The following is a 24,891-nucleotide window of genomic DNA, read 5'->3' on the forward strand; positions in this document are numbered from 1 at the left end:
ACTATTTTCTCTGTAGTTGCATGTTCTGATCTTGCTTTATAATATTGTATTTGAGTATTATCTTCTCTAAGATTTGCTCGAGATTTAATCTCCGATAGGCAATATAAAAAGTAGTCGCAAACATCTTCGTCTCATCGTTTGTGATTCCACAATATCTTATTTCGTTACCATACGATTAAGATTATTGTTAGGTGATTGATATTATTAGGTTTTTCTTCGGGAATATAAGTCCGATGTATCAATTGGTTTCTGTTCACCTTGATTTATCAAAAAACGGAACAAAACTCGTAGGTATTTCTGTGGGAGACAAATTTATCTATTCAATAGACTTTTATGTGTGATACAGATTGGTTTATCAAAGTCTTCGATTTTGGGTCATAGCAAATCTTAGTTGTGAGTGAGAACAGTTAAGGGAATCAAGTGTACAGAATCCGGCGTGGTTCAAGAGGCGTAAGGGAATGTGACTGTACCTTGATCAGTGTGAGATTGGTTAAGGATCAACTACATTCCAGTCCGAAGTTGAAAAAGCGGGGGTCTAACAATCACACCCAATATTTCGCTTAACAATCTACATGGACAAACTCCAATATACTTTCAAGAGAATCAACTAGATAGTCAGACTCAATCTTTAGAAAAGTACATCCAAGAGTTATATCTTTGTTTTACAGAGTAATCAAAAAATCAAACAGTCAGATTCTGTGAGCCTGGTTAATGTGTAAAATAACTTGAACGGTACCAAAGACCAATGTTCAAGTGTAAATCAATTCAAGCAACAACCCAAAGGATAGATTCAATAACTGATTGAACTTACGCACAACCTGTGATATTTCAATTATATATAAAATATAATGCGGAAAAGAAATAACACAGACACCAGAAATTTTATTAACGAGGAAATCGCAAATGCAGAAAAACCCCGGGACCTAGTCCAGATTGAACAAGCATGGTACTCAAAATTTCGAAGATGCTACCTTGTATCATAGTGTGGTTGGTGCACTACGGTACCTACATCTAACAAGGCTGGATATCTTAGTTGCGGTGAATAAGGTATGTCAGAACATGCATGATCTATTTGTTGAACATTGGGGGTTAGTAAAAGGAATTCTGAGATATCTCAAAAGTACTGTTGATTATGGATTACATCTGAAAAGTTCGAAAGATTTTTCTCTCCAAGCGTACTCAGTTGTAGACTGGGCTGGTAGTTTGTATGACAGACGCTCCACTAGTGGCTACTGTATTTATTTTGGTGGAAATTTGATTATCTTGGAGTACAAGAAAACAAGAGACAGTTTCAAAATCAAGCACTGAGGAAGAGTATAGAGGAGTGGAAATTGCAACTTCGGAACTAATATGGATTCAGTCTTTACTAAAGGAGCTCGAAATACTTCATTCTACACCCATTTTATGGTGTGATAATCTAGGTGCAACATATCTTACTGCGAGTCCGTTGTTTCATGCAATAATCATATAGAGATCAACTATCACTTTGTCAGGGAACATGTTGCAAATAAAGAACTACAAGTAAGATTCATCAGTTCCCGAAATCAGCTGGCAGACATATTTACAAAGGCCTTTCTGCGCCAAGATTTCAGATAATTCGTGGCAAGTTGCACATCCGTCAACTGAAGTACAATTTGAGGAGAAGTGTCAAGGATAACACAGTCATCACCTGAAAAATCTCAATTAAATCAGTCAGTAGTCTGAGTATATTGCTAGATTCTTAAGACTATATTTAAGATCATATCTTTTAGCTTTTGAATAGGTTGTAAATCAGTAGCAACTATTGATGTCTTTCCTCTTAATATAAATAAGATCTCGACTCCACGGATTAAGTGCGGAAGTCATTCACCAAAAATATTTTCCATCTCATACGAACTTCTTCTTGTACTCTTCCCATATATTTCGAAAATTGCTAATCGCCATCCATTCCTAAACCGGGGGTGCACCTTTTCCCGATCGATCCATAAGTATCTTGACTCGTCACATACTCACCGGTCTTGACTCAGTCACTGACTTACAGATTACCAAGCCCAATATGAGGCCCAAGCTCAAAATAAAACCCTAAATGCTCGATTTTTTCTCATCCCTAAATCTCATCCCTTCACTATAAAATTGTAAACCCTAGCTAAACCTTCACAACAAATCTCTTCCTCTCCATCTCAGTTTCTCCGAAATTTCACAGAGAAGACAAAAGTCGGCTCACAGAGTTACTCTCAATCAGCAACGATGAGACCTCCAATGACCAGAGGACGCGGCGGTGGTGGATTCAGAGGAAGAAGTGATGGCGGCGGCGGTAGAGGCAGAGGAGGAGGAGGTAGAGGTTTTGGAGATGGAGGCGGTCGTGGTAGAGGAAGAGGTGGAGATAGAGGCAGAGGAAGCGGTGGTAGAGGCAGAGGAAGAGGAGCAGGTCGTGGTGGTGGTGGAATGAAAGGTGGAAGTAAAGTTATTGTTGAACCACATAGACATGAAGGTGTTTTCATTGCTAAAGGTAAAGAAGATGCGCTTGTGACTAGAAATATGGTTCCTGGTGAAGCTGTTTATGGTGAGAAGAGAGTTTCTGTTCAGAATGATGATGGGACAAAGATTGAGTACAGAGTCTGGAATCCTTTTAGATCAAAGCTTGCTGCTGCTATCCTTGGTGGTGTTGATAACATATGGATTGTAAGTATTGTTTCTATATGATGTTTGATTTTGTGTTTTTAATTTCTTTCTTATTTTTTTTTTCTTTTTAAATCATTCTTTTAACAGTAGGTGGGTTTGATTTGCAATTTCAGGTACCTGGAGCTAGAGTTTTGTATCTTGGGGCTGCTTCTGGAACTACTGTGTCTCATGTGTCTGACCTAGTTGGACCTGTAAGTTTGATTTTGAATGGTTTTGGTGTTTAATTTGTTTCTTATTGTTGTTATGTTAACTGATTTTGGAATGGATTTTGTTTGTTGATAGACTGGTATTGTCTATGCTGTGGAGTTTTCACATAGAAGTGGAAGGGATTTAGTTAACATGGCAAAGAAGCGTACCAATGTTATACCTATCATTGAAGATGCTAGACATCCTGCTAAGTATAGGATGTTGGTTGGAATGGTTGATGTTATTTTCTCTGATGTTGCTCAACCTGATCAGGTGTGTGCTCAACTTATTTGAATTGTGCAAACAATTACCTTTTTTCATATGTTAGGTGTGTAATTTACCTTGTATGTACTACAACTGTTTGAGATATCATATGCTGTGCTCCAGGTTAACCCTTGTTTTATCAAATTCACAGACATCGTTTTATGTTATCTGTGGTTTTTGTTTTGTTTTGTTTTGTAAATATATGAGTTGTTTCATGCTTTTTTGAGGTGCTGTTTTTTTTATAAATTTGTTTGGGTTTTAATTTATGGTTCTTGAGGCTTGAGCAATAGTGATTGGTTGCTGTTGACTTGGTCTTTTTCGTTTACAATCATGACATCCAGCATATGATGAGATACACTCGGATTCCCCTTCTTACATTACGGGTGATGTGAAATCGAGCTTCTGATGCGATATGTCTTACAATTTTGTTTCATTTTAACAGTTTTTTTTTTTTTGGAATGTTCAGTTGTTTAGGTGACCCGGTTATTTCATCTCTTTACTGCGATTTGTTTACTTTAATTTTGTCTTGATTTTTTTTGTTTGAATTGTTCCGTTCAAATGGTTCATGCTTTTGAGTAGTTAATCTATTTCATCTCTTTACGGTGGGTCATTTTCTTTCGATTGTTGCCATGGTTCTGGGTTTTCAATATTTAGCAATTTGATTGACAGTTTTTCATATTATGACTTTTTTAATCTTTAGCGCTTGTTTCCAAGCCAGACCTATTGATTATGGTTATGCTTGTGATGTCTAGCATGTGATGAAATATACTCGGATTCCCCTTCTTACATTATGAATGATGTGAAATCGAGCTTCTGATGTGATATGTCTTGCAATTTTGTTCCATCTTCAGAGATTTGTGTATCTTTGAGCTCTTTTATATGGTTTTGGTTTCTCTAGTGGGTCAATTTCTTATGAGTTTTGTCCTGGTTCTGAATTTTTGATATTCAGCAATTTTGCTGGCAGTTTTTTACTGTCTTTTTTTCAATCTTCATTGTTAGTTTTGTTTCCAAGCGAAACCTATAGATTCTGGTTAGATTTATGATGTTTAGCATGTGATGAGATATACTCGGGGTTTCCTCCAGACATTATGAGTAATGATAAATTGAGTTTCTGGTGTGGTACATTTACCAATTTCAATTATGACGTGTCTTTTTATTTTTTATCTGGGTTTAGTTCAACTTGCTTTTAAGTTCAGAAAACCATTCGTTGTTAATTTTTGTTTGAAAGAAGTTTAATCATATTTCTGCAGTCTTGTAATCTGAATTTCATGTACATTTCAATGATGTTCATTGCCTAGAGAGAACCATGTGTGCTACTTTTGTAAATGCCCCCTGGTTCCGTTGCAGGCATACAGAAAACCATAAAATCCTATTTCTTCGTCGATTTAGCTCTAATCTCTTAATCTTTGTAAGAAAAGGGTTACATACCGATTTTGGTTTTTAATCTTTTCATTAGAAAAAATAATGGTAGTCGTAAAACCCTGTTTTAATTGAGTGGTTTTTTATGTCGTAATACTCTGGTGATCTAAATTTCATATGCATTTTAGTTATGTTCATTGCCTAGAGAGAACCATGTGTGCTACTTTTGTAAATGCCTCCTGGTTCCGTTGCAGGCATACAAAGAAACCAAAAAGTTCTATTTCTTCGTCGACGATTTAGTGCTAATCTAATCTCTCTTTGTAAGAAAAGGTTTACATATTGATTTTGTGTTTCATCTCCTTTTACTTCAGTGTTAGTGGTATTATTATGATGTATGATTTAGGATAACTTTGTCAGAGATTGGTGACGATTCTCCTGAAGTCAATTGATCACAAATTCTAACCACCTTGAGTTTCTCTCCGATATTCTCTGTTTTGTTTTTCTTGCTTTCATCCCTAGCAGTGAGGAATTGTCCCCTAGTGTTGTTGTTTGTTACTTTACAAAACAGTTGAGAATCATGTTTTATCATTCAATAACCCAGTGGTGTTCTTTTTAGTGTTGCTTCTCCAGTTATTTGTTTATCATAATGTTCTTTTGTACATGTTGTCAAGAAATTGTGCTTACCAATTTGTCGTTGTTGTGTCGAATGTGCGTTTAATTACCATCTACCTGCAGGCTAGGATCTTAGCTCTCAATGCTTCATTTTTCCTTAAAAATGGTGGTCACTTTGTGATATCAATCAAGGTGTGTGCTCTTTTCTTTTCAGTTTTATGCTTGTTCTTCCAGTTTCTGTACATCCATACTGCAATTTAGTTTTTTGCATCTTTCTGTTCAAAGTCTTGATGAACTTTACCTTTCAAATTTTGTCAGGCGAACTGTATCGACTCCACAGTTCCAGCAGAGGCAGTGTTTGCACAAGAAGTGAAGAAACTGCAGCAAGACCAGTTCAAGCCATCTGAGCAGGTCACACTAGAGCCTTTTGAGCGTGATCATGCTTGTGTTGTTGGTGGTTACAGGGTACCCAAAAAAGCTAAACCGTCTGCTTAGGACTGGACAGAAAAGTATCTTCTTCTGTTTTAGTAATGGAAGGCTATTAGTTATGTTTATTTTGGTTTTGATCCTATGTCTGGGTTTACATTTACATTACTTTTTCTGGTCTTTTTCTCGTTTAAGTTATCTTGTAGATACCTGTTCCGGAAATGTGGAATCCTGGTAACTAGTTTCTTGATATATGTGATCATCAGAATTTAAAGAAGCATATGATTCTCGTCTTAGCTCAAGTTTGAAGCAGTGTTTTAATTGTCCCAAGTTATGTTGGGAATTATTGCCTTGTGTTTAATCTTTTTAGTCCATTTTTTTCCTCATACATGGCAGTTGCATTTACAAATTTCTGGAAATTCAAGCATCCATGTAAGAATTGACATTCTTACAATCTGCTCACTTAAGGATCAATATATTTTGAATAGATTGAATAGAACTTGCCATGAAATGTCAAAACCTTCTACATGTATAGGTTGTTTCAAGGGTTTAGCAGGGGTTTGGGAGTCTGTTTCAAACACTTTACTTTGTAATGGAAATAGATGATGGTTTTTCAGTATCAAGTTATCAACCATCCAATAAGGAGTAACACAAGTGCACGTAGGAAATTCATCTAGGGTTGCATCAAAATTTATTTATTAGTCATATTCCTCCAGTTATAACACTTAACAGTATTACTGACGCCATTTGAGCCTTAGGTGTTAGCAATCATGTTCAAACCATGAGATGATTCGCTGAGTCAAGGAAACTATCTGGACTATTGCTGTAGCCTCTGAACAAGTGGAGTCGTGCCATTGGAGACGAAATCTCACCTTACTGGGCCTCTCGCTCGGTTCCTGCAGTTCTCGTCCAAAATGGGTTATTAGTGTATAAAATAACAATAAAAACACCAAGTCGTTGTAGTATAGTGGTGAGTATTCCCGCCTGTCACGCGGGTGACCCGGGTTCGATCCCCGGCAACGGCGTTTTTTTTTTTTTTTTTTTGTCATTTGTGATGTCCAGTATAAGCTCAACCAGGAGAAGATTTGTTCTTCGCGCACAGTGTCTATTATGCAGCAATGAAATCGCTAAGTCCCAGAGGCCGCTAAGTCCTATCCTAGATTTGGTACTATAAATCTGGAGGTTTCTAAACGTGAAATCGCTGCATTCTTTGCTCATGTTACACATGAAACTGGACGTAAGTTTTCTAATGACGAATCTTTTTCTTTTTCCTGTTTATGCATTCTTGTTTTACAACTGTTGCAAATAAAATGCAAATGCCAATATGTACACAGAAGCCTAATGATTTAAATGCTGTGAATCCGTTTTGCATATTACTGTTGCAAGGAAGAAATAAACGGACCAAAGAAAAACTACTGTCAGAAAGGAAACAAGCAATATCCATGTGTTCCTGGAAAAGGATACCATGGCCGAGGACCCATACAACTATCTTGGAACTACAATTACTGCCCTGCAGGTAAAGCCATTGGATTTGATGGTCTAAATGCTCCAGAAACTGTCTCAAAGAACCCCGTCATCTCATTCAAGACAGCATTTTGGTTCTGGATGAATAACGTTCATTCCATCATAACTACGAATAAAGGGTTTGGTCCAACAATTCGTGCAATCAATGGCATAGAATGCAACGGTGGAAACTCTAATGCCGTCCAGGCTAGAATCAGATATTTCAAGGCTTACTTTAGCCAACTTGGTGTGGCACCAGGGGCTATTCTTGCTTGCTAAAAACTTATGTTTTCCTATTTTCTAAGCATGTAATGATGCTCAATAATGATGAGTTAAATAAAGAGCATATATGAATATCCATAATAAAACTTATGCTTTATTATGGTTCTTTCACTTTCGAGAATTAGAAGTTGAGAGCAAATTAGCCGGAGGCAAACTAAGATGGCTGTAATATGGTGACCAAGTAATGCTAACTATGGTTGACCAAGGTTAAATATGAACGCTGAGTTGAATCCAATAGGGAAATCTGTGTAGAGCATCCGTTTAATTCTAACCTCTTTGTACTAATCAAGTGAAGTTGGTTACTTAGCAAAGATAGATATAGCGAATCAATAAGAGGTTTGGCAAAACATATGAAGTCTAGCAACCAAATTTGCAAGTATTCTCATTCCTTCTATCATATCATTCAGAGGTTCAGAGAAAAGATGAAATCATGTTTTTATCAAGTTCTAACTAAAATCATAGTGCATCAGAAACTTAAGTAAAGCCACTCGACAGGGCACATTTAATATTGTGAAATAAATCAAAATCTATGTGTACCTATCTCAAGCTTCCCTTATCCGTTTTTCCCATTCCGTTATGTAATGGCTACATCTTTAACTGCTGTGCGACCTGGATCCTTGCATATGCCACCTGAGAGTTTTCAGAACAATTTCAAATTTTATACGGTATATATTTTTCATAAAAAGCTACTGTAATAAAAGAAAATAGTAAGGGAGAAAATGCTGTATAAACAAGAACATAACAGAGAAAAAAAAAATCAACGGTTAACCATTAAGCTGGAATAAAATAGACACAGGCAAAGAAACCATGATTTCATCAAAATATATTGAAGCTTGATAGAGATTCAGATTTTCGCTGTAAATCAGCATTTACAAGGTTTCACCAGAAAAAGCTAGAGATTTCTTAACTCATCTGCAGAAAGAGTGTTTACTAACAAACGATTAACAGAATCACTTGGTGCAAATTTTCTTTCACGCATCTTCCCAAAAAATTGCAATGCCTTGTCAGTTTCCTTTTCTACAAGAAAACCCTTGATAATGGTATCATATGCTCTAGCATCTCGTAAACAACCTTTCTCTTCCATTTCAAGAATTAATTTGTTAGCCTCAGTAACATCTTGCTATGAAAGAGGCCATTTATCATTGTGGTGTATGTTACTACATTAGGCATTAATCCCTTCTTTGGAATTTCAATAAACAGTTCTCTTGCATCTTCAAACTTGCCAGCTCGGAGCAAACCTTGAATAAAAATACTGTACATGTGAATATCAGCTGACATACCAGCACCCTCCATGGATTCAAATAATTCTATCGCTTTCATTATGTGTCCATTTTTGCAGTACCCGTCCAAGATTGTGCTGTATGTGAAATATTTGGAGATAAACCTAAAGTTTGCATCTCAATAAACAAATTATTTGCAGTCTGCATTCTTCCATCTCGGTATAGTCCTGCTAATAGTATATTATATGTAACTACTGTGGGTTTTAAGCCACTTAGTTTCATTTTCTTGAATAGCTGCACAGCTTCATCCAACTTACGATTCTTGCAATATCCACCAATTAATATACTGCAACTGATAACATCTGGTTGAAGGCCCTTATCTACCATCGAGTCAAACAGTTTTACCGCCTCTAGCATTCGACCTGTCAGAGATAGACCGTCGATTATTGAGTTATAAGTAATCTGATTAGGTTTTATGTTTAACTTGTCCATCAATTTGAATAACCCCCAAGCATCTTCCGTCATCCCATCTTTACAAAGTGAATCAATTAATATACTAAAGGTTATTCTATCGGGTGAAATCCCTCGATCCATCATTTCATCAAAATAGCTTCTTGCTTCTTCCCATTGACCATGCCGGCAATGACCATCAATTATACAATTATATGTAATTACATCCGCAGAGATTCCTCTGCTAACCATCTCGTCAAAGACTCTCTTTGCCTCATCCAACCGGCCTGAATTGCAAAGTCCATTTATCAAAGAGTTGTAAACGGTTACAGTGGGTACAACATTTGAACCTCTGTGCATTTCAGAGAAGAGAACCAAAGCTTCGTTAACTAGACCTCCTTTACAAAGAGTATCTATAATCGCACAGTATGAAACAGCATCAGGTCTGCAGTTCCATCTCGACATGTTGTTTTTTAGCTGAAGAGCGCGACCCACTTCACCAGTTCTGCAGAGCCCAGATATAACTGGTATTACACGTAACGGTATTAGGTCGAATACCCATATGAGCCATTCTATCGAACATCTTTTATGCGGAATCAATCTTTTCTTGAGTACACAGTCCTTTAATTAGTGTATTGTAAGTGATAACAGTAGGATGATAACCTCTCTTTATAATCTCTCCAAGCAAACAAAACCCATGTTTCACTTGGCCTAATTGACAGCAACAATTAATCAAAATGTTAAACGTATAAATACTGGGTTGTACCCAACCAAACTCATCTTCTTATACAATTTGATCACATCTGTGTAACATTTGATCTTCGATAATGATCCCAATACATGATTAAATGTAGAATCAGATGGTAATGGTCTCTCTAAAATCAATTGATCAAAGCATCTCAATCCATCCTCAAGTTTCTGGACCTTTCCTGACTTACACTCATCCCTCACAATTTGTTCAAGTGGTGATATCCTATAACCATAATTACCCGCTGAAGTACCATAACAGTAACTGGAGAACAGCCTTGTTCTTCTATGCTGCAGCAACATTTTCTTATGCCCCAAAATTCATCCTTTGTTTTCTTATTTTCTTTCTCTTTTATTCTTCTTCTTTTATCAAAATATATTAGGAATTTAATTCTAACTTCTGTCTTCCAGGTACCTGACAGATATAATTGTTTTAAAAGAAGAGTTCATTCCTTATGGCACGGCTACCAGTTTGGTAGTTCCATTTCTCTATTTCTATGAGAATTATTTTCTTTTTAATAAGAAAACTCTACTAAACCGCTTTAAAACCGCCTAGACCCGGACGAATAGGCCCCATGCTATGGGGATTGCAGGGGTAACCTTTGTGGGGTGGCCCAAGAGAGTTTGTGAGGGGACGGTTTTTAAGGTGTCCGTCTGGGCGGTACACAAGGAATTTTTAAGGATAGTTAAAAACAACCGGCAATTGACTATTGATCGATTTTGAGGTAAAAATCATCTACCGATGAAGTTAAGGCGAATTTGTGGTGACTTTTCTTGCGACGTTGACTAAGTCAACCTTGAAATCTTCTTCCTTCTCATGCTCAATCCATGACTTCTATATAAAATTTATTGAAAAAATCATGTTCTCCTACAAATTTTAATATGTATTTCTGTCTATTATTCACTAATTCTTAACTTATTTTTAAATTGAATTCTGTCTAAGTTATGCCCTAATTCTCTAAATTCAGGCTGGTCTTGATTTTCAGTATCCCATGTGTTTAATCTATCATGTTTTTTAATTTCTACAAGTTTGGCTTTCTTCTATCTCCTTCTGATTCTCTAACTGTTTTGCTTTATTTTGTAATTTTCTCGTTTATTTTTTCCCTATTTAGGTCATGAGCTAATTGAGGTGCACTCATAGAGTTTCTGAGACATCATCATGAGATTTGATTAATCAACAATGATAATTGAGAAGACTGGATTATGTATGATATTGGGTATGGTTCATTGATACTTCATTCTGATCTTATATTTTTTTTCAAAGGATTCTGAATTTGTTCTATAAAAAATAAGTGAAGATTAGTCATTTTGAGGATTTTGGGGAGATTGAGATCCTACCTTGTGTAGAGATTTGATTCTGTTGTTTAATTATTTAACTTTAGATTCTTCTTCTCTATCAAGTATAATCTTGGGAAAGATCCACTTTGATGTGGTTAAGTTCTCTCTTCATGATGATATTGGTGAGAAGGTTTTATAGGGTTTTAGGCTTTAATCTTCCTGGGGCCTGAGGGTTTCTTGTTGGAATTAATTTGATGTTCCTTTGCATTAAAAAATGTGTTTATTTTTAATTTTTATTAACAAAATTAATTTAATATTTTGATGGGTGGCTGTCTCAAATGATTTCATACACTTGGCAGAATTTTTTGGTTTTTCTCTACTGATCTTTTGATCTTCTGAGCATAGAGAATAAGTATATTGGTATTTTCAGTTTCCTTCTCTTAATGGTTTATTCTAATTGATTGTGTTGTCTAAATCATTAATTCAGACCTATCTTCCTATAGTTCCTAGAAATAGTACTGACATCTTCTTCTAGTTTATCTCTTTATAAATCACTCAGTAACTCAATTTTGTTTTTTACATCACCTTGGTTTTTCTTGCACAATATTTTCTCTTATCTAGTGAGTGTCAGCAATAGTTATTTCTGCTGATCAAGTTAGGGTTCTAGACTTAGATGAAATTGTTGAAGAGTTTTCTCACAGATTTGTTGCACTGCTATGTGATAAATATCACAGTTATTATAAAACTGCAGTAAAGCATCATCTCAATAGAATCTGGACTATTAACTCTTTCGATTTTAAACTTGCTAAGCCTTATGTTCAAGGAATGGGTATTCAGAATCTGTTTGTAGTTATGTTTAAGAAGAGTCAAGATAAGGATTTAGCATATGTTGCTAGACCTTCCTTACTATTTGGTAAATTTTTTGTTGTTCAACCTTTAGGTGATCTGGAGTCTATATTTGATCAGGTTTGGGAAACTACTGTAATGCCGGTTCAAATTACTATTCATACAAATTTGGTTAATAAAGGAAAGGCTAGGGAAGTTTTGGAGCATATTGGTACTTTTGTTACAGTGGATTCTCCAGCGGGAAACCAGTATGAAGCAAAGGTTATGGTACACTTGAACTCTCCTCTGACTAGAAAGGCGGTTTCAATACTAGTAGAAGAACTTACTATATGACTGCTTTTTATCCAAAGCTTCATTTTCGTGCTTGCAAGAAATGTTTTGTACTATATCATGATGAAGATAAGTGTAAGGAGACTCAAATGGGAATCTACGTCAAAGTTTTTCCTGCTCCATCCCCTCGATCTACTCATGTTGCTGTTACTACAGTGGTGGTGAGCCAAGAAATTGGTGAGAGTTCTTTTTCTGCTGGTTCTGCAAAAGTCGATGCTGCTACTGCTTTTCCTCATGAGAATTAAAAGACGTCTGCTTTTTCTGTCAGTCTTCAACCTTCGGGGGTTCTCGGTAATAGGGGTTCAACCTTTTCTCCTCCTGTTTTTTCTTGTATTATGCCTGTAGTCTCTGCATTGACTATTAGGGAACCTGTCAATACTGGTCAGCCTTCTTTTACTCATCCTCAAGTTTCATTGAACTCTTCTGGTTATTTATCACCTTTTGATAATTATTCTCTTGGAGATGATGAAATTGTACATGATAGGAAAGGTAAAAGATCTAGGACTGCCTTTGAATCTGTTTTCCTAGGTTCTAGTTCTTTCTCTTCCTCCTCTTTGATGATGCCTACTCCTCACTGGCGCCCTATGTCTTCAGTACTTTCCTTTACTCCTCCCTCTGATACTTCTTTCAATTCTGGTATTTAGGAATGCCCTAATGTCTGGATACTACTGATGCTAATAATGTGTGGTATACATCATGTACCTCTTTCTCTCAGACTGTTGTTACTTCTTCTGGATTTATCTTTAACTCTGCTTCAGATATTAATTACTCCTCATATTTATTTATGCACCTAAGTTCAGAAAATGAGTTTTCAAGTAATGATGATTAGAATGTTGAATTTAAAGATGATATAGTTCTTTAACCTATTCCGTTAGCTTCTGTTCCTCCGGAACCTGTAATCACTGATGGGGAATTTGAAAAGGACATCGATCCCATGATGATGGACTCTAGCTCTATGGATGCGGAACCCTCATCGGCTCTTGACCTAGTAAGTAACTTAAACTTATACTTGTTTTTAATTATCTATGAGTTTCTTATTGTTTACACTATACTTTTATTAATTTTTGTTAATTTGTTTGATCCTCTGTTGGGTTTATTAGCTTCCTCTGTTTGTTAACAATGAAATTCTTGTATTGGAACATTCATGGGTGTTGTTCTAACAAGAAATGGAGTCACTTGTTAAATATTGTTAGGAAATATAAATTAGATAGTGTTTGTCTCATAGAAACCGTGGTTGATGCTGATATTGTTAAAAAATATACTCATCATTTGCCTTTTGATTCCTGGTCTATCATGTCTGCTGTGGGTAAATCGGGTGGTCTTGCGTTTGGCTACTTTGAAAAGTCGAGTATTGAAGTGCTTGGTAGTTCCTTAAATATGATTCATATCTTAGGTGACATTTAGCATGCAATTAAAAATTGTGTTGTTTCTTTCATCTATGGTTTCTTAAACCTTCAACTTATTAGTAGTTCTGAAAAATATCTAGGTACCTCTTTATTCATTGGTAGGGATAAAATTAAATCCTTCAACTTTCTCATAGACAATTTTTATTCTGGACTGAGTTCTTCTAAGAAGACCAATTTAAATGTTGCTGGTGAACAGTTGTGACTAAACATGTGCTGCCTAGCTTAGCAATTTATTTCCCTTCCGAAAAAAGTTACTTCCAAAATTGATTCTATTCAAAGAACTTTCTGGTGGTCTAAAAAGAATCCTAAACATACTGCTTATTTTTCGTTCTTGGGGTGATATAAGTAAATCTAAAATGAATGATGGGTTAGGTATTAAGAATACTTATGATACTAATATGGTGTTTATCTGTAAACTTTGTTGGAGAGTCATTAATAACCCGAACATTTTGCTTACTACATTTTTAAAAAATAAATATTTTCCTAACCAGAATTTGTTAGAAATTGACAAAGCTGCTGATACTTCCTCTTGGATATGTAAAGGTATTGTAAATGGGTTACACTTTATTAGAGCTAATACTGTGGTGAATATAAATAATGGGGCTTCTTCTCTTATTTGGAGTTCTTACTGGATTCTGGGGTATAATAATCTTGTTTCTTCTCATTCTACTTGCAATAATTATATCTTTGTTAAGGATCTTATAGATGTACAAAATAATTGTTGGAATGTCAGTCTATTATCTACTTTATTTCCCCCCCCCCCCACCCCCCAAAAAAAACTCAACCCTACCAAAACCCTAAATCAACCAAAGGGAAATTATAGCAAGGAACAACTGAAATTGCTGCCGCCGCCGCCACGACCCAAGCTATGAAATTGATGCTGGAATCTGTCAAAATCGAATTGCGCCACCATCCCACTGCTAAAACAGTAAGCTTTTTGGTGGAGTAAAGCCTAAACTATAAGATTTCTGCCATCAACTGTACTACGGTCATCAACTCCAGATCCATCAAACCTTGAAACCGCTTTAGAAAAGTTAGGATAGTTTTACTCAAAACTTTTGATTGGAAATGATGTTGAAGAAGAGTGCAGAATTAGACAGGAAAACCATTAAGGTTAGGATTTGAACCACGCTGCCGTTAAAATCGTCGGACCCTTGAATGAAATCCACCTCCATACACACATACATCTTCCATAACCAAGCCACCATAGTGAAATCGTCGCCACTTCTTTAATCAATAAACAAGTACCTCAGATGAAATTAGTGATTTCGGATGATGTTGATTGAAAAAGATGAAAAATAAATGGAATTCAAGAAAAACCAGCAAATCAACCACACATCACTGAAAACTCAGCCTCTATGAAGAACCAAACTCTCGATCAAAGTACTTCTAACCAACACCGATTGGAAGCCGGCTCTGTAAAATATAAACCCAAAAGAAAATACCAAGGAAATATTAGAAGACTTAGATCCAAAGAGAGAAAATCAAACATCCCCCATCATTAGAAAACCCATCCTCCGAACTAATGATGTGCTGCTCAGACCCGATCTATGAGGTTGAAAAGGAAACCCAATATCTCAAACTAGATCTAGAGCTAAAATCCCCAAATGCTTAGAACAAAACCCCACAAAACAAAAATAAAAATAAAACTAACAATTACTAACAAGATCGAAGCTCGGATTTGGTCGGAGAACGGACCAAATCCGAGCTCAGGAGAGGCTTGAAAAGTTTGTAAAGGTTGCAGGGAGGAGGGGAGTACAGATTGGGAGGGGAGAAGAGAGGAGAGAGGACGGGCTGACCAAAAACACTTTTGTGCATAATAATAAAGTTTAAACGGCAAATAGGTTTACTAGCTACAAGTTCTGGTAGCTATGAAAATAAAGTGAAAAATTCCCCCGCCCATGCTGACGAGTTTCGAACTCAGGTTGCTGGTATCATCACCCAACAATTCTACAATTGTATTATAATGACATATGCATGAGTTAAATAAAATAACTAACATGCAGCCGCGCATAGTCCTATGTTTCCTATTTTCTCTGAGCCTGCTTGCACGTTTTTGTGTTTTGGAGGTCTCAGTTTTACTCACCTTGAAATATCGGTGTCTAATTTTTTGAGTAGAAATTTATTCCAAACTCCGAGAAATTTACTCACCTTGAAATATTGGTGTCTAATTTTTTCAGTAGAGATTTATTCCAAACTCCGACAAATCAGTCTTAGCCAGCCGATAACATTGGTGTTTTCAAGTGTTGTCATTAATTCATTTCTTTCGCAGAAAAAGATAATATGATTTTCAACAATTATCTCCACAAACATAGGATTTTCAGATACTCGGGCTTGACCGATTAGCAAATATTTTTAGTCATCGTTTTGTAACCGATCACGATAACGTTTACTGCGTTTGTGGAAGAACTATTATTGATCCTCGTAAAGAGGCTTCTCTTAAATATAGTTCATGCTTTTATTAACCATAACCCACACAAAATAAGTCTTTAATTCAACCAAACGAATTATTATGATTATTAAAATAACCTATAAAATTAGACATAATTCTTATATATAGCCCAAAATAAATTATCAAATCCCTAAATCAAAAAAATTAAATAAACTTAATCATGTAATTTTCATAATTAGATTATGTAATATCCGTGGCATATAATTGATAATCTTAGAATACCCACTTTGTGTAATCATGATTGAGAAAAAAAGAACATCTTAGATTTTTTTTAAAGAATAATAATACTTATGAAGTTTTAGAAAATTGATTTTTAGGAAAAGAATCAAATCACTAATTGATGTCATTTCGTTTTTAGATTGATATTGTTGTGGAGAAGTTTTAAAGGAATAATTAGAATATAGAACCTCAATTAATAATCACGATTTTTTGAACAATAACATTGTTTTATTGAAAAAGTGAAAAGTTGGGTTTAGATTTTTTTTTTTTTTTTATTTTCTTTTATTTTTTTTTAGGAAAAGTAAAATTTTAAGGTTTATAATATGGTGACTTGTAAGAATAATAAGAGAAGAACCATTAGAAAGAAAATGAAATATGATTTAGTTTCGATCAAAAAGAAAAATTAGGATTCATATTTTAATTTTGGGGAAGAAGAAGGATTATCAATTAAAAATTAAGACTTGTTTGGTAATTTTGGTTTTTCATTTTAATTTAAATTTTTTGGGCTATGATTAATAAAAGCATGAGTTTCGTTTAAAAGAAGCCGGTAAAGATCTTGCGGCGAATAGTGAGCATATATAATCTGGTAAAGTAGTGGTGCAAGAATGCGTTTCTTATTTGCACCACAGCCAAGTTATAAGCTATTAGCCTATTGTACCAGCCGTCCGTGATTGCGGTTTGACGCGTATTATTTTTAATAAAATACTCACTCTGTAGTTAAAATGAAAAAATGATTGTGATTTTTTAATTTTTGTAAATTTGAAAAATAAAATTAGCCTCACTAGATGGGTAAAAAGATTATCTGAGACATACTAGAAAAGAAAGACTGAATGTCACTTTAAAATTAAAGAATCTTTTTTTAGGTTCAACTATTTTTTTTCTAATGGCCAAAATAAACCCTTATTTAATCGATGTTAACACATTATACCTCTACGTATACAGTTTTATTTTGTTATACTAAATTATAAATTACAGTTTACTAGTAAATCTAGACAAAATCCAAATGGGGTTCAAGAACAATCGGCCAATACGTTCTTAAAGGAAAAAGATTGGTTTTTATTTTTTATCTGGCACGGCTAGGCCCCACCATCCGCTAGGAGGAACCAGCCAGCTGAGCCTGGCATTACTGCCGGCGGGACTGCCACCGCAACAAGACCCATACTCCAACTATTTCCATATATAAGGAGCAGGGAAGATAATTTTACAAGTGTCGATACTAAACCCTCAACTTCAAAGACATCAATTAAGAACATCAACTCATAATCGACAAATATTCTCATTTTTGTGATCGAGCGTACCCAATCGTCAGTTGGAATGAATAATACATAACAATTCTGATACGATATTCCCGTAATTGCAGTTTTGAACCTATTTGTAAATACAAAAGTTAGGATTTACACTTCATAATAAATTAGCAGATGCGTAATTAAATACATTTTCCAATTCTTGGTTGAGTTTTTGATGGATGAAGAACATGATAGAAGAGTCGCGTAAATTGGTCACAACCCAGTAATTTTTAAAGGGTATCAAAAAAATTGGTTTCAAAATCTTTTGTTTTCTAATTTTCGATTTTTTTTAATATAGGATAATTCAGTGGTCCCTAGACTACATCCAAGCTTTTTTAAACTGGACTTGGTTTGGAAATTACAGGGTTTGAACTTCTACCTCCACAGTGAGAGGGAGCATGAGAACTATCAGTCCACTTTGATTTCTTCCGAAAGAAATAAATGTAAATTAGAAACTTTACCTAGCTCAGCTGGTCATTCATGTTCCCCAAAGTTTCATGCGTTACAGGAGGTCCCAGGTTCGATCCTCCAATGGAGTAATATTACAGAAATTAACATGGAAAGTAGAGTTAGCTTGCCCCCTTTGTGACACAATCTCAGCCCCCCATCCTCTTCGGCTTCCTTAGCTAGGTTACCCATGAGGCTCGCTGGTAGGATAGCACAACCATCTGTTCGACTAATGCAGTAGTTAGCTTATTTTTTTTATAGGCAACGGCCTTCATAAAGGCTAATGGTCCTCCTCAACAAAAGGCTTAAGACAAACAGAAGGGAAAGACCAGTACATAGAGGACTAGTTGTTGTTTTTTTCCAATTGAGCTAACTCATGAGCAACATAATTACAAGTTCTAGGTTGAAAGGAAAAAATACAGTCAATAAGCGAAGAAGCAAAAAATTGAATGTCTTTAAAGATAACACCAGTTCTAGAATTTCCTTCAAATCTTCCGTTTGAGAACTGAGAAATCAGATTTTGAGCATCACTTTCCATTATGATATGATTAATTTTGAATTCCACAGCTTTCTACAAAACGGCCTAGATAGCTCTAGCTCCAGCCTCTTCTGCATAATCCACATCGAAGAAAATAGAAGCACAGAGGAATATTTACTTGAGAAGTCCCTCATCACATATCCTGCACCATTATCCTTAGTAATATCATCATAAGCTCCATCAGTATTACATTTTATCCATCCAAAAGTTGGGGGCATCCAACTAGTCGCTATAGAAAATGACATAGCCAAGGGGTGATGGACCTTAAATTTAACAGTGAGAAGCATAATCTTAGCCTTGTGGATAACTGCCATATGATTATCTTGAAGGTTTCTAAAGATTAGGTTATTTCCACTAGTCCAAAGGGACCACAGGATAGCAACAAACATGTTATGTCTATCAACAGGAATTCTAGAAGCATGATCAATCAACCATTAATGCAACCAATCAATCATACAACCAAAAGAGAAAGCAGAAGTATAAGCACATAAAGAAGCCAAACTCCAAACATGACTAGCAAAAGGACATAGGACAAGGGCATACATAATAAATTCACAGGGGCCAGAGCATAATACAAGTGAGATTCTGTATATGCATCCTAGTTTGTAAAACAGTTTTGGCTGGAAAGATAATTATAGCAGCTTTCTAAGCAAAAATTTGAATACAGTGAGGAACATTAATTTTCCAAATGCACTTCCAAAGTTTTATACAAGGGGAGGGTCCAGACTCTCAAAGTCCCAAGTAAGCAGATTTATAAGAAAATCTACCATTCTTTGAAAGCTCACAAAACTCCTATCAGGAGTACACAAATGGCTTAAGGGAATAGTGATGATCTTATGTACAGAAGCATCATCAAAGTGAGTGTTTAACTTAGTTAAATTCCAAGATCTAGTTGCATCATCAGTGAAGTAAGAAACTTCAACATATGGATCATGAGGGACAAGACGATTAGCTGTAGTATATCCCAATATAGGGATCCATTTATCACACCAAGTGTCAATAAACTTACCATCTCCAACAATCCAATAAATACATTTTTTAATCATCTCTTTTATGGTATAAAGGTATCTCCAAGTCCAAGAATAGTCACTAGGGCAGGTAGAATTAAGAAAATCAGTTCTAGGGAATTATTTAGCTTTGAGCACTGTACCCAATAGGCAGATAATATTCTCTAAGATTTTCCAAGCATTTCTGGATAGCATGGACATATTATTAAGTTCTGATTTTCTAAATCCTAGACCACCTTCAGACTTAGAGGAACACAAAGCATCCCAACCTAAGAGATGTAACTTTCTATCTTTTGGATCTAAAGTCTCTCCCAACCATAATTGACAGAGGTAGGAATCCATTTTCCTACATAGAGTCTTGGAGGATAAGGAAAGTACCCATTTGATATAAGGGAATTTCCTGACCAACATGTTTAACCATAGTAGTTCTCGCAGCTTGGGATAAGAGCCTATGAAGACATGAAGTAATTCTAGCATCCACAGCTTGAAGAATACTCATATGAGACTGAGTTTTTAGATGCCTGAAAAGCTATAGGGGTACCAAGGTATTTATCTCCTCCATCTTTATTATGGATGTCCGGAATATTGGACAAATGGTTCATAAGAGGGACATGCAAATTTTTACTAAATAAAATACCAGATTTATCAAAGTTTATCTCTTGACCAGAGACTATGAAATACTTCTGAAGATAATCCTTAATCTGTTTAAAATCTTCTTCAATAGCCTTAGCAAATAAGAGAGAATCATTGGTAAATAAGAGATGAGTCAAACAAGGGGCATTCTTATAAATTTTAATACCTTCAACTAAACCTCTATTGGAAAGACCATCAATATAAGCAAATAAAGCTTCAGAGAAAATAATGTAAAATTAGGGAGATAAAGGATATCCTTGTCTTAGGCCTCTTTCAGGTTTTATAAGGCCGGTAGGACTAATAACACATAATAAGAAATAGTATAGTGACATTGATGAATAAGGTTAATCCGATGTTCAGATAATCCCATTTTATGTAAAACTTTTACCAGGAAAGACCACTCCAATTTATCATAGGTTTTGGACATATCTAATTTAATGGCAGTTAAACCTTCCTTCTTTTTATGATGATTGACAACATAAAATGGCTCATGAGCTAGAAGAATATTATCAAAGATACTTCTTTTAGGGACAAAAACACTATGATTTAGGGAAATGATATTATCCATGTGAGGTTTAAGTCTATTCGCCAAGGTTTTTGAAAGAATTTCGTAGATAAAATTGCATAAGCCTATATGTCTGTGTTGAGAAACAAGCTCCGCCAGAGGCACTTTAATGATCAAGGCGATATTCGTAGTATTGAAAACCTTATCTATATGACCAGTTCTAAAACAAGTTTGGGTCATGTTTATGATAGCCTCCCCAACAATATCCCAATATTTTTGCTAAAACAAGCCTTTGAAGCCACCAGGGCCAGGAACTTTTTTCCCACCCATTTGAAAAACATAGTTCTTAATTTCCTCAGTAACGAGAGGAAGATTTAGATTGGAATTATCCATAGAAGAATTTAACTGGTAAATATTCTAAAATTTCATCCAGACATTGCCGAGGATAAAAAATTTGTCTGCCCCTCTTATAAACCATCTGCCCGATATTCTTGACCATTTGTACGCCTCTCTTGATAGGCTTCAAATTAGGGATAAAAATGTAATTTTAACAAATACAAGGACCAGAGCCAGTCCAAACTGAAACCGGTTCTATCGTATCCTTTCCTACTTTCTACTCCGAACCATTCTCCCTCACTGGCTGGCTCACTAACCTCTAAGTTGAATTTTATTTTCACAAAACCGAAATCACTAAATCCTTAGGAATAACACTCCAGCGAAAATCCTCCCGGAAAGATGACGAATTATCAGCTCACTAATGAGCAAGGAAACTCCTTTATGATGATGAAGCTACCCTTGCTGACTCAAATTTGAACTTGGAAAATCAGGTTAATCTCTCCCTCTTTTCTATCAATTTCATTTTTTTTTTCCTTTCAAATTTCTTAATTGAGTGTCTCTCACCTACTTCGTTCAATTCAATTTCATATTTCTCTCCTACAGGTGTCAACATGTATGTGTTAGCTTCAATTGTTTCTAAGGATTCTCATCTGTTAATGTCAGGAAATCATCTTAGAAGTCTTTTGTAAATTCACAACCTAGATTTGAAATTTCATTTTTTCAATTTACAAGATTATATTTCTGCTTGTCTTGCTGATTCATGCTTTGGGTAATAGTGAGAGACTTGAATGTTGATATTCTCAACACATGGAACCTATGATTTTTCATTTTCTAATCATAATTGGTACAAGGTATAGTGAAGAATTACTGATCTTAACTTTGTGTGGAGACACCCTACTTAGAAAGTCTGGAATGTGCCCTTATTGGAACTAGGCATAACTTAGAGTCTTAGACCATAAAAAGAGACCAAATAGAAGTTTAAGTCATTGGCTTCAGCACTCTTCTTGTGGTCAATTCATTGGAAATGGTTCGTGTACTTGTTTAGGCGACGCAAACTCTATCAATTCCACGGTTCCAGTGGACGCAGTCCTTGCACAGGAAGTGAAAAAACTGCAGCAAGATCAGTTCAAGCCATTTTGCGCAAGAAGTGAAAAAGCTGCAGCAAGATCAGTTCAAGCCATTTTGCGCAAGAAGTGAAAAAACTGCAGCAAGATCAGTTCAAGCCATCTGAGCAGGTCACAATGGAGCCCTTTGAGCGAAATCATGCCTAGTGTTGTTGCTGCTTAAGACCAGACCGGACAGATTCATCTTTCTTATGTTTTAGAAAATAAGCTCTAGTTCAAGTTCCACTTGAGATACCCGAGTCCCGTTATTTTAATGAAGCTATAAGATTTCAATTTTTCTAAGTTATATTTCCTTGTTCTGGAGCATTTCAGTCAAGTTATCTAAGCTATGAAAATCATTTCTGAACAATCATAACCACATGTATTGACTCAAATGTTGAATAAGCATATAACATCTGCATAAGTACAATTTCTAGACTTCGCTCTACTTTAATGTCGTAAGGTCAGTACTGCAAAATTACCAACTGAAGGCTTTAGGCCCATAGCAGTACAGTTTCTATATTTTACTCTACTTTAACGTCATAACTTCGGTACTGCTGAATTACCAAATGAAGGCGTTAGACCTATAACAGTACAGTTCTAACTTTTACTCTACTATAATGCAGAAACTTCATTTACAAATATGCGTGCAAGCGTTTAAATGGATCGTATGAACAACTCTAAACTACAGGCTATGGCTGTGCAGAAAACTTCAGTATTTCCAAGGTACTCTGAAATCCAATTGCAACGCTTAGATCCACTGTGACATGCTTTAGTTGACATACAGAGCTTGCAAAGAACCCATGTGTTTAACTGCAAGGAAATGCACATTCTTAATTAGAAAACTAAGAATAGACAGGAAAACTGAAAACTACTAATAAAAACTTATCCACTATCATAACAGTTACCACATCTCCTTGTCCCAATCCCAAATTTGTAATGACGAATTCTTTGACCATGTAATGCGTTTTCACTCCTTGATTGTTGATGAAAACGTTTGCATATCTATTCCTTGTAGCATCTCCAATCGGGCGAGTTATGCCATTCTTATCCCACTGTCCTAATCGATCTCCATTTGGAGAAATCACAAATCTCCTAGCTCTCGAACGTGCGGGACTCGATTTGTTGGACCTGTGCCGGGGTGAAAACATGTATGCAACTTCGTTGTTTCCATCTGACAAAGGTGAGACTTTTATGAATACACACGTAAATGAAGTGACATGTCAATGAATATCAGGTAAAGAGAGTCAGCAACTTTACTCACATTGCGCCAAAAGATCAGCAGGTGTTGAACTGTAGAAATCGGCCTCGAAAATACGTCCCTGGTATTGATGCAGGAACTCCTGCCCTTGTGTTATCTTGTCATACAGATAGTTCATAAGTTCTACGTCAGTGGGTCGAAAATCAACAGCAGCAGCCAACCTAGGATTTAGACGATGAAGGCAAACACGGGTTTTATTAGATTAAATATTACTTTCCCCGAAACGGAGAGAATATATGAATCACAAAAAATCTCACTGAAAATTGAATGAATACAACCAAGAAAATGGTTCTTTTTCTTAAATAAAGTAAGGATACATGAAATAACTAACCCTTGATTTTGTTGGGGATGCTGATCACCGGCATTAGCTTGATTATGATTCTCTACATTAGCATCTACTGGTGACGGAGGAGGAGTGCGATTCAGGTCCAATTGGAGTTGCTGCAAGGGTTGAGGATTTTGATTAACGTGTTCCTCCACTTCTTGGTCTTGATTCTCTGCATTTTCTGGCTGTATCTCATCTACTGGTGAAGGAGGTTCCATTTGATTGAGATCACCATCAGCAGCAGCGTGATTTTGATGTTCGTGCACTTCTTGGTTTTGATTATGTAATGGTGAAGGAGGAGCCAATTGGTTTTGATCACCAGCATCAGCATCATCTTGATCTTCTTGCAATTCTTGATTCTGTACATTTGCTGGCTGTATCTCATTCACTGGTGAAGGAGGAGGTGTGAGATTGAGGTCGATTGCCATTGATGGGAAGTTCTTGTTTCTTGGTGTTTATGTAAAATCAGAGAGAAAGAATGAACAGAGAAGAATTCTTTTGTTTCTTGTGTTTTCTGTAATTTTGGTTTCTTGCGGTGTCTCTGATAAAAGTGAATTTTTGATTCGTCTAATCGTTAATTTTCAGTTCTTATAAGGAACGCGGGATTTTTTTTTATAATCAACAATTTGTTTTACTAAATCCACCCCTTTTCTTTTGTTCCCCTTTTCTTTTCTGTTGCGGTATAAAAAGTGCGAACTTATTTGCAACGTTCACTTATTAAGGGCAAATGGTGAATCTTAGAACTAAATAGATAAGCAAGGAAGCCTTAAATTCTCCGACCACTCGCCAATTACTCACGAATAATTCCAAATCTATTATGTACATATGTTGGAAGCCGAATTATCAAGCCAGTATATGAAAGTCGAGTGAGACTGGGCAAAACAACAAATTTGCCACGTCACATGGATGGGCAAACTTATTTCTGGACAATGACAAGATGGTTTATCTAGGTGTATTGAGCCGATCATATGAGATTGAGACCTAAGTTGAGACGACGGCCCAATCTCCTACAAGGCTACAACAGCTATATTTTTAACCGTACCCAACTATTATATTTTTATTTACCAATATATTTTCTTTCCATTCGACAATTTCAAATGCATTCAACTTGTATCCGTTCTTTATTTTCACAAAAAATCTTCCAATTTTTTAATATATTATTTTTTTCGGTCATTTTATTCATTAATGATCCTAATTGGTAAATTGAAG

At 35.7% G+C, this 24,891-nt stretch overlaps 2 protein-coding genes, 1 long non-coding RNA gene, 3 other non-coding genes and 1 pseudogene across 6 annotated transcripts; 6 read left to right on the forward strand and 1 right to left on the reverse strand.

Annotated features, from left to right (window-relative positions):
- The first annotated feature begins 2,109 nt into the window (after positions 1-2,109).
- On the forward strand, positions 2,110-5,817 carry LOC113284063 (probable mediator of RNA polymerase II transcription subunit 36b). The gene is made up of 5 exons (XM_026533461.1): positions 2,110-2,661; positions 2,775-2,852; positions 2,944-3,120; positions 5,206-5,274; positions 5,401-5,817. Exons 1-5 carry the CDS (start codon positions 2,227-2,229, stop codon positions 5,575-5,577), a joined length of 936 nt encoding a protein of 311 aa, XP_026389246.1. The 5' UTR covers positions 2,110-2,226; the 3' UTR covers positions 5,578-5,817.
- On the forward strand, positions 3,450-3,521 carry LOC113284975. The gene has a single exon (XR_003328496.1). It is a non-coding gene; the product is annotated as a small nucleolar RNA snoR60 (small nucleolar RNA).
- On the forward strand, positions 3,861-3,932 carry LOC113284976. Its single transcript, XR_003328497.1, has one exon. It is a non-coding gene; the product is annotated as a small nucleolar RNA snoR60 (small nucleolar RNA).
- A 605-nt stretch (positions 5,818-6,422) lies between the features above and the next one.
- On the forward strand, positions 6,423-7,290 carry LOC113280374 (endochitinase EP3-like). Its single transcript, XM_026529007.1, has 3 exons — positions 6,423-6,426; positions 6,647-6,745; positions 6,881-7,290. Exons 1-3 carry the CDS (start codon positions 6,423-6,425, stop codon positions 7,288-7,290), a joined length of 513 nt encoding a protein of 170 aa, XP_026384792.1.
- TRNAD-GUC lies at positions 6,462-6,533 on the forward strand. Its single transcript has one exon. It is a non-coding gene; the product is annotated as a tRNA-Asp (tRNA).
- Positions 7,291-8,045: 755 nt separating the features above from the next.
- On the reverse strand, positions 8,046-10,013 carry LOC113280375 (annotated as a pseudogene).
- Positions 10,014-21,322: 11,309 nt separating this feature from the next.
- LOC113284064 lies at positions 21,323-24,295 on the forward strand. The gene is made up of 3 exons (XR_003327899.1): positions 21,323-21,484; positions 22,723-22,822; positions 23,115-24,295. It is a non-coding gene; the product is annotated as an uncharacterized LOC113284064 (long non-coding RNA).
- The last annotated feature ends 596 nt before the right edge of the window (positions 24,296-24,891 follow it).

The sequence above is a fragment of the Papaver somniferum genome, chromosome 5, assembly GCF_003573695.1.
Source record: "Papaver somniferum cultivar HN1 chromosome 5, ASM357369v1, whole genome shotgun sequence".
Lineage (NCBI taxonomy): Eukaryota > Viridiplantae > Streptophyta > Magnoliopsida > Ranunculales > Papaveraceae > Papaver > Papaver somniferum.

Bases quoted from the DNA above. Each gene is read 5' to 3' on its own strand.
- LOC113284063 (XM_026533461.1), top strand. From the start codon at position 2,227: ATGAGACCTCCAATGACCAGAGGACGCGGCGGTGGTGGATTCAGAGGA. The intron at 2,853-2,943 runs GTAAGTTTGATT...GTTTGTTGATAG, and splicing joins TGTCTGACCTAGTTGGACCT to ACTGGTATTGTCTATGCTGT. The intron at 3,121-5,205 runs GTGTGTGCTCAA...ATCTACCTGCAG, and splicing joins ATGTTGCTCAACCTGATCAG to GCTAGGATCTTAGCTCTCAA.
- LOC113280374 (XM_026529007.1), top strand. The intron at 6,746-6,880 runs GTAAGTTTTCTA...TCCGTTTTGCAT, and splicing joins TGTTACACATGAAACTGGAC to ATTACTGTTGCAAGGAAGAA.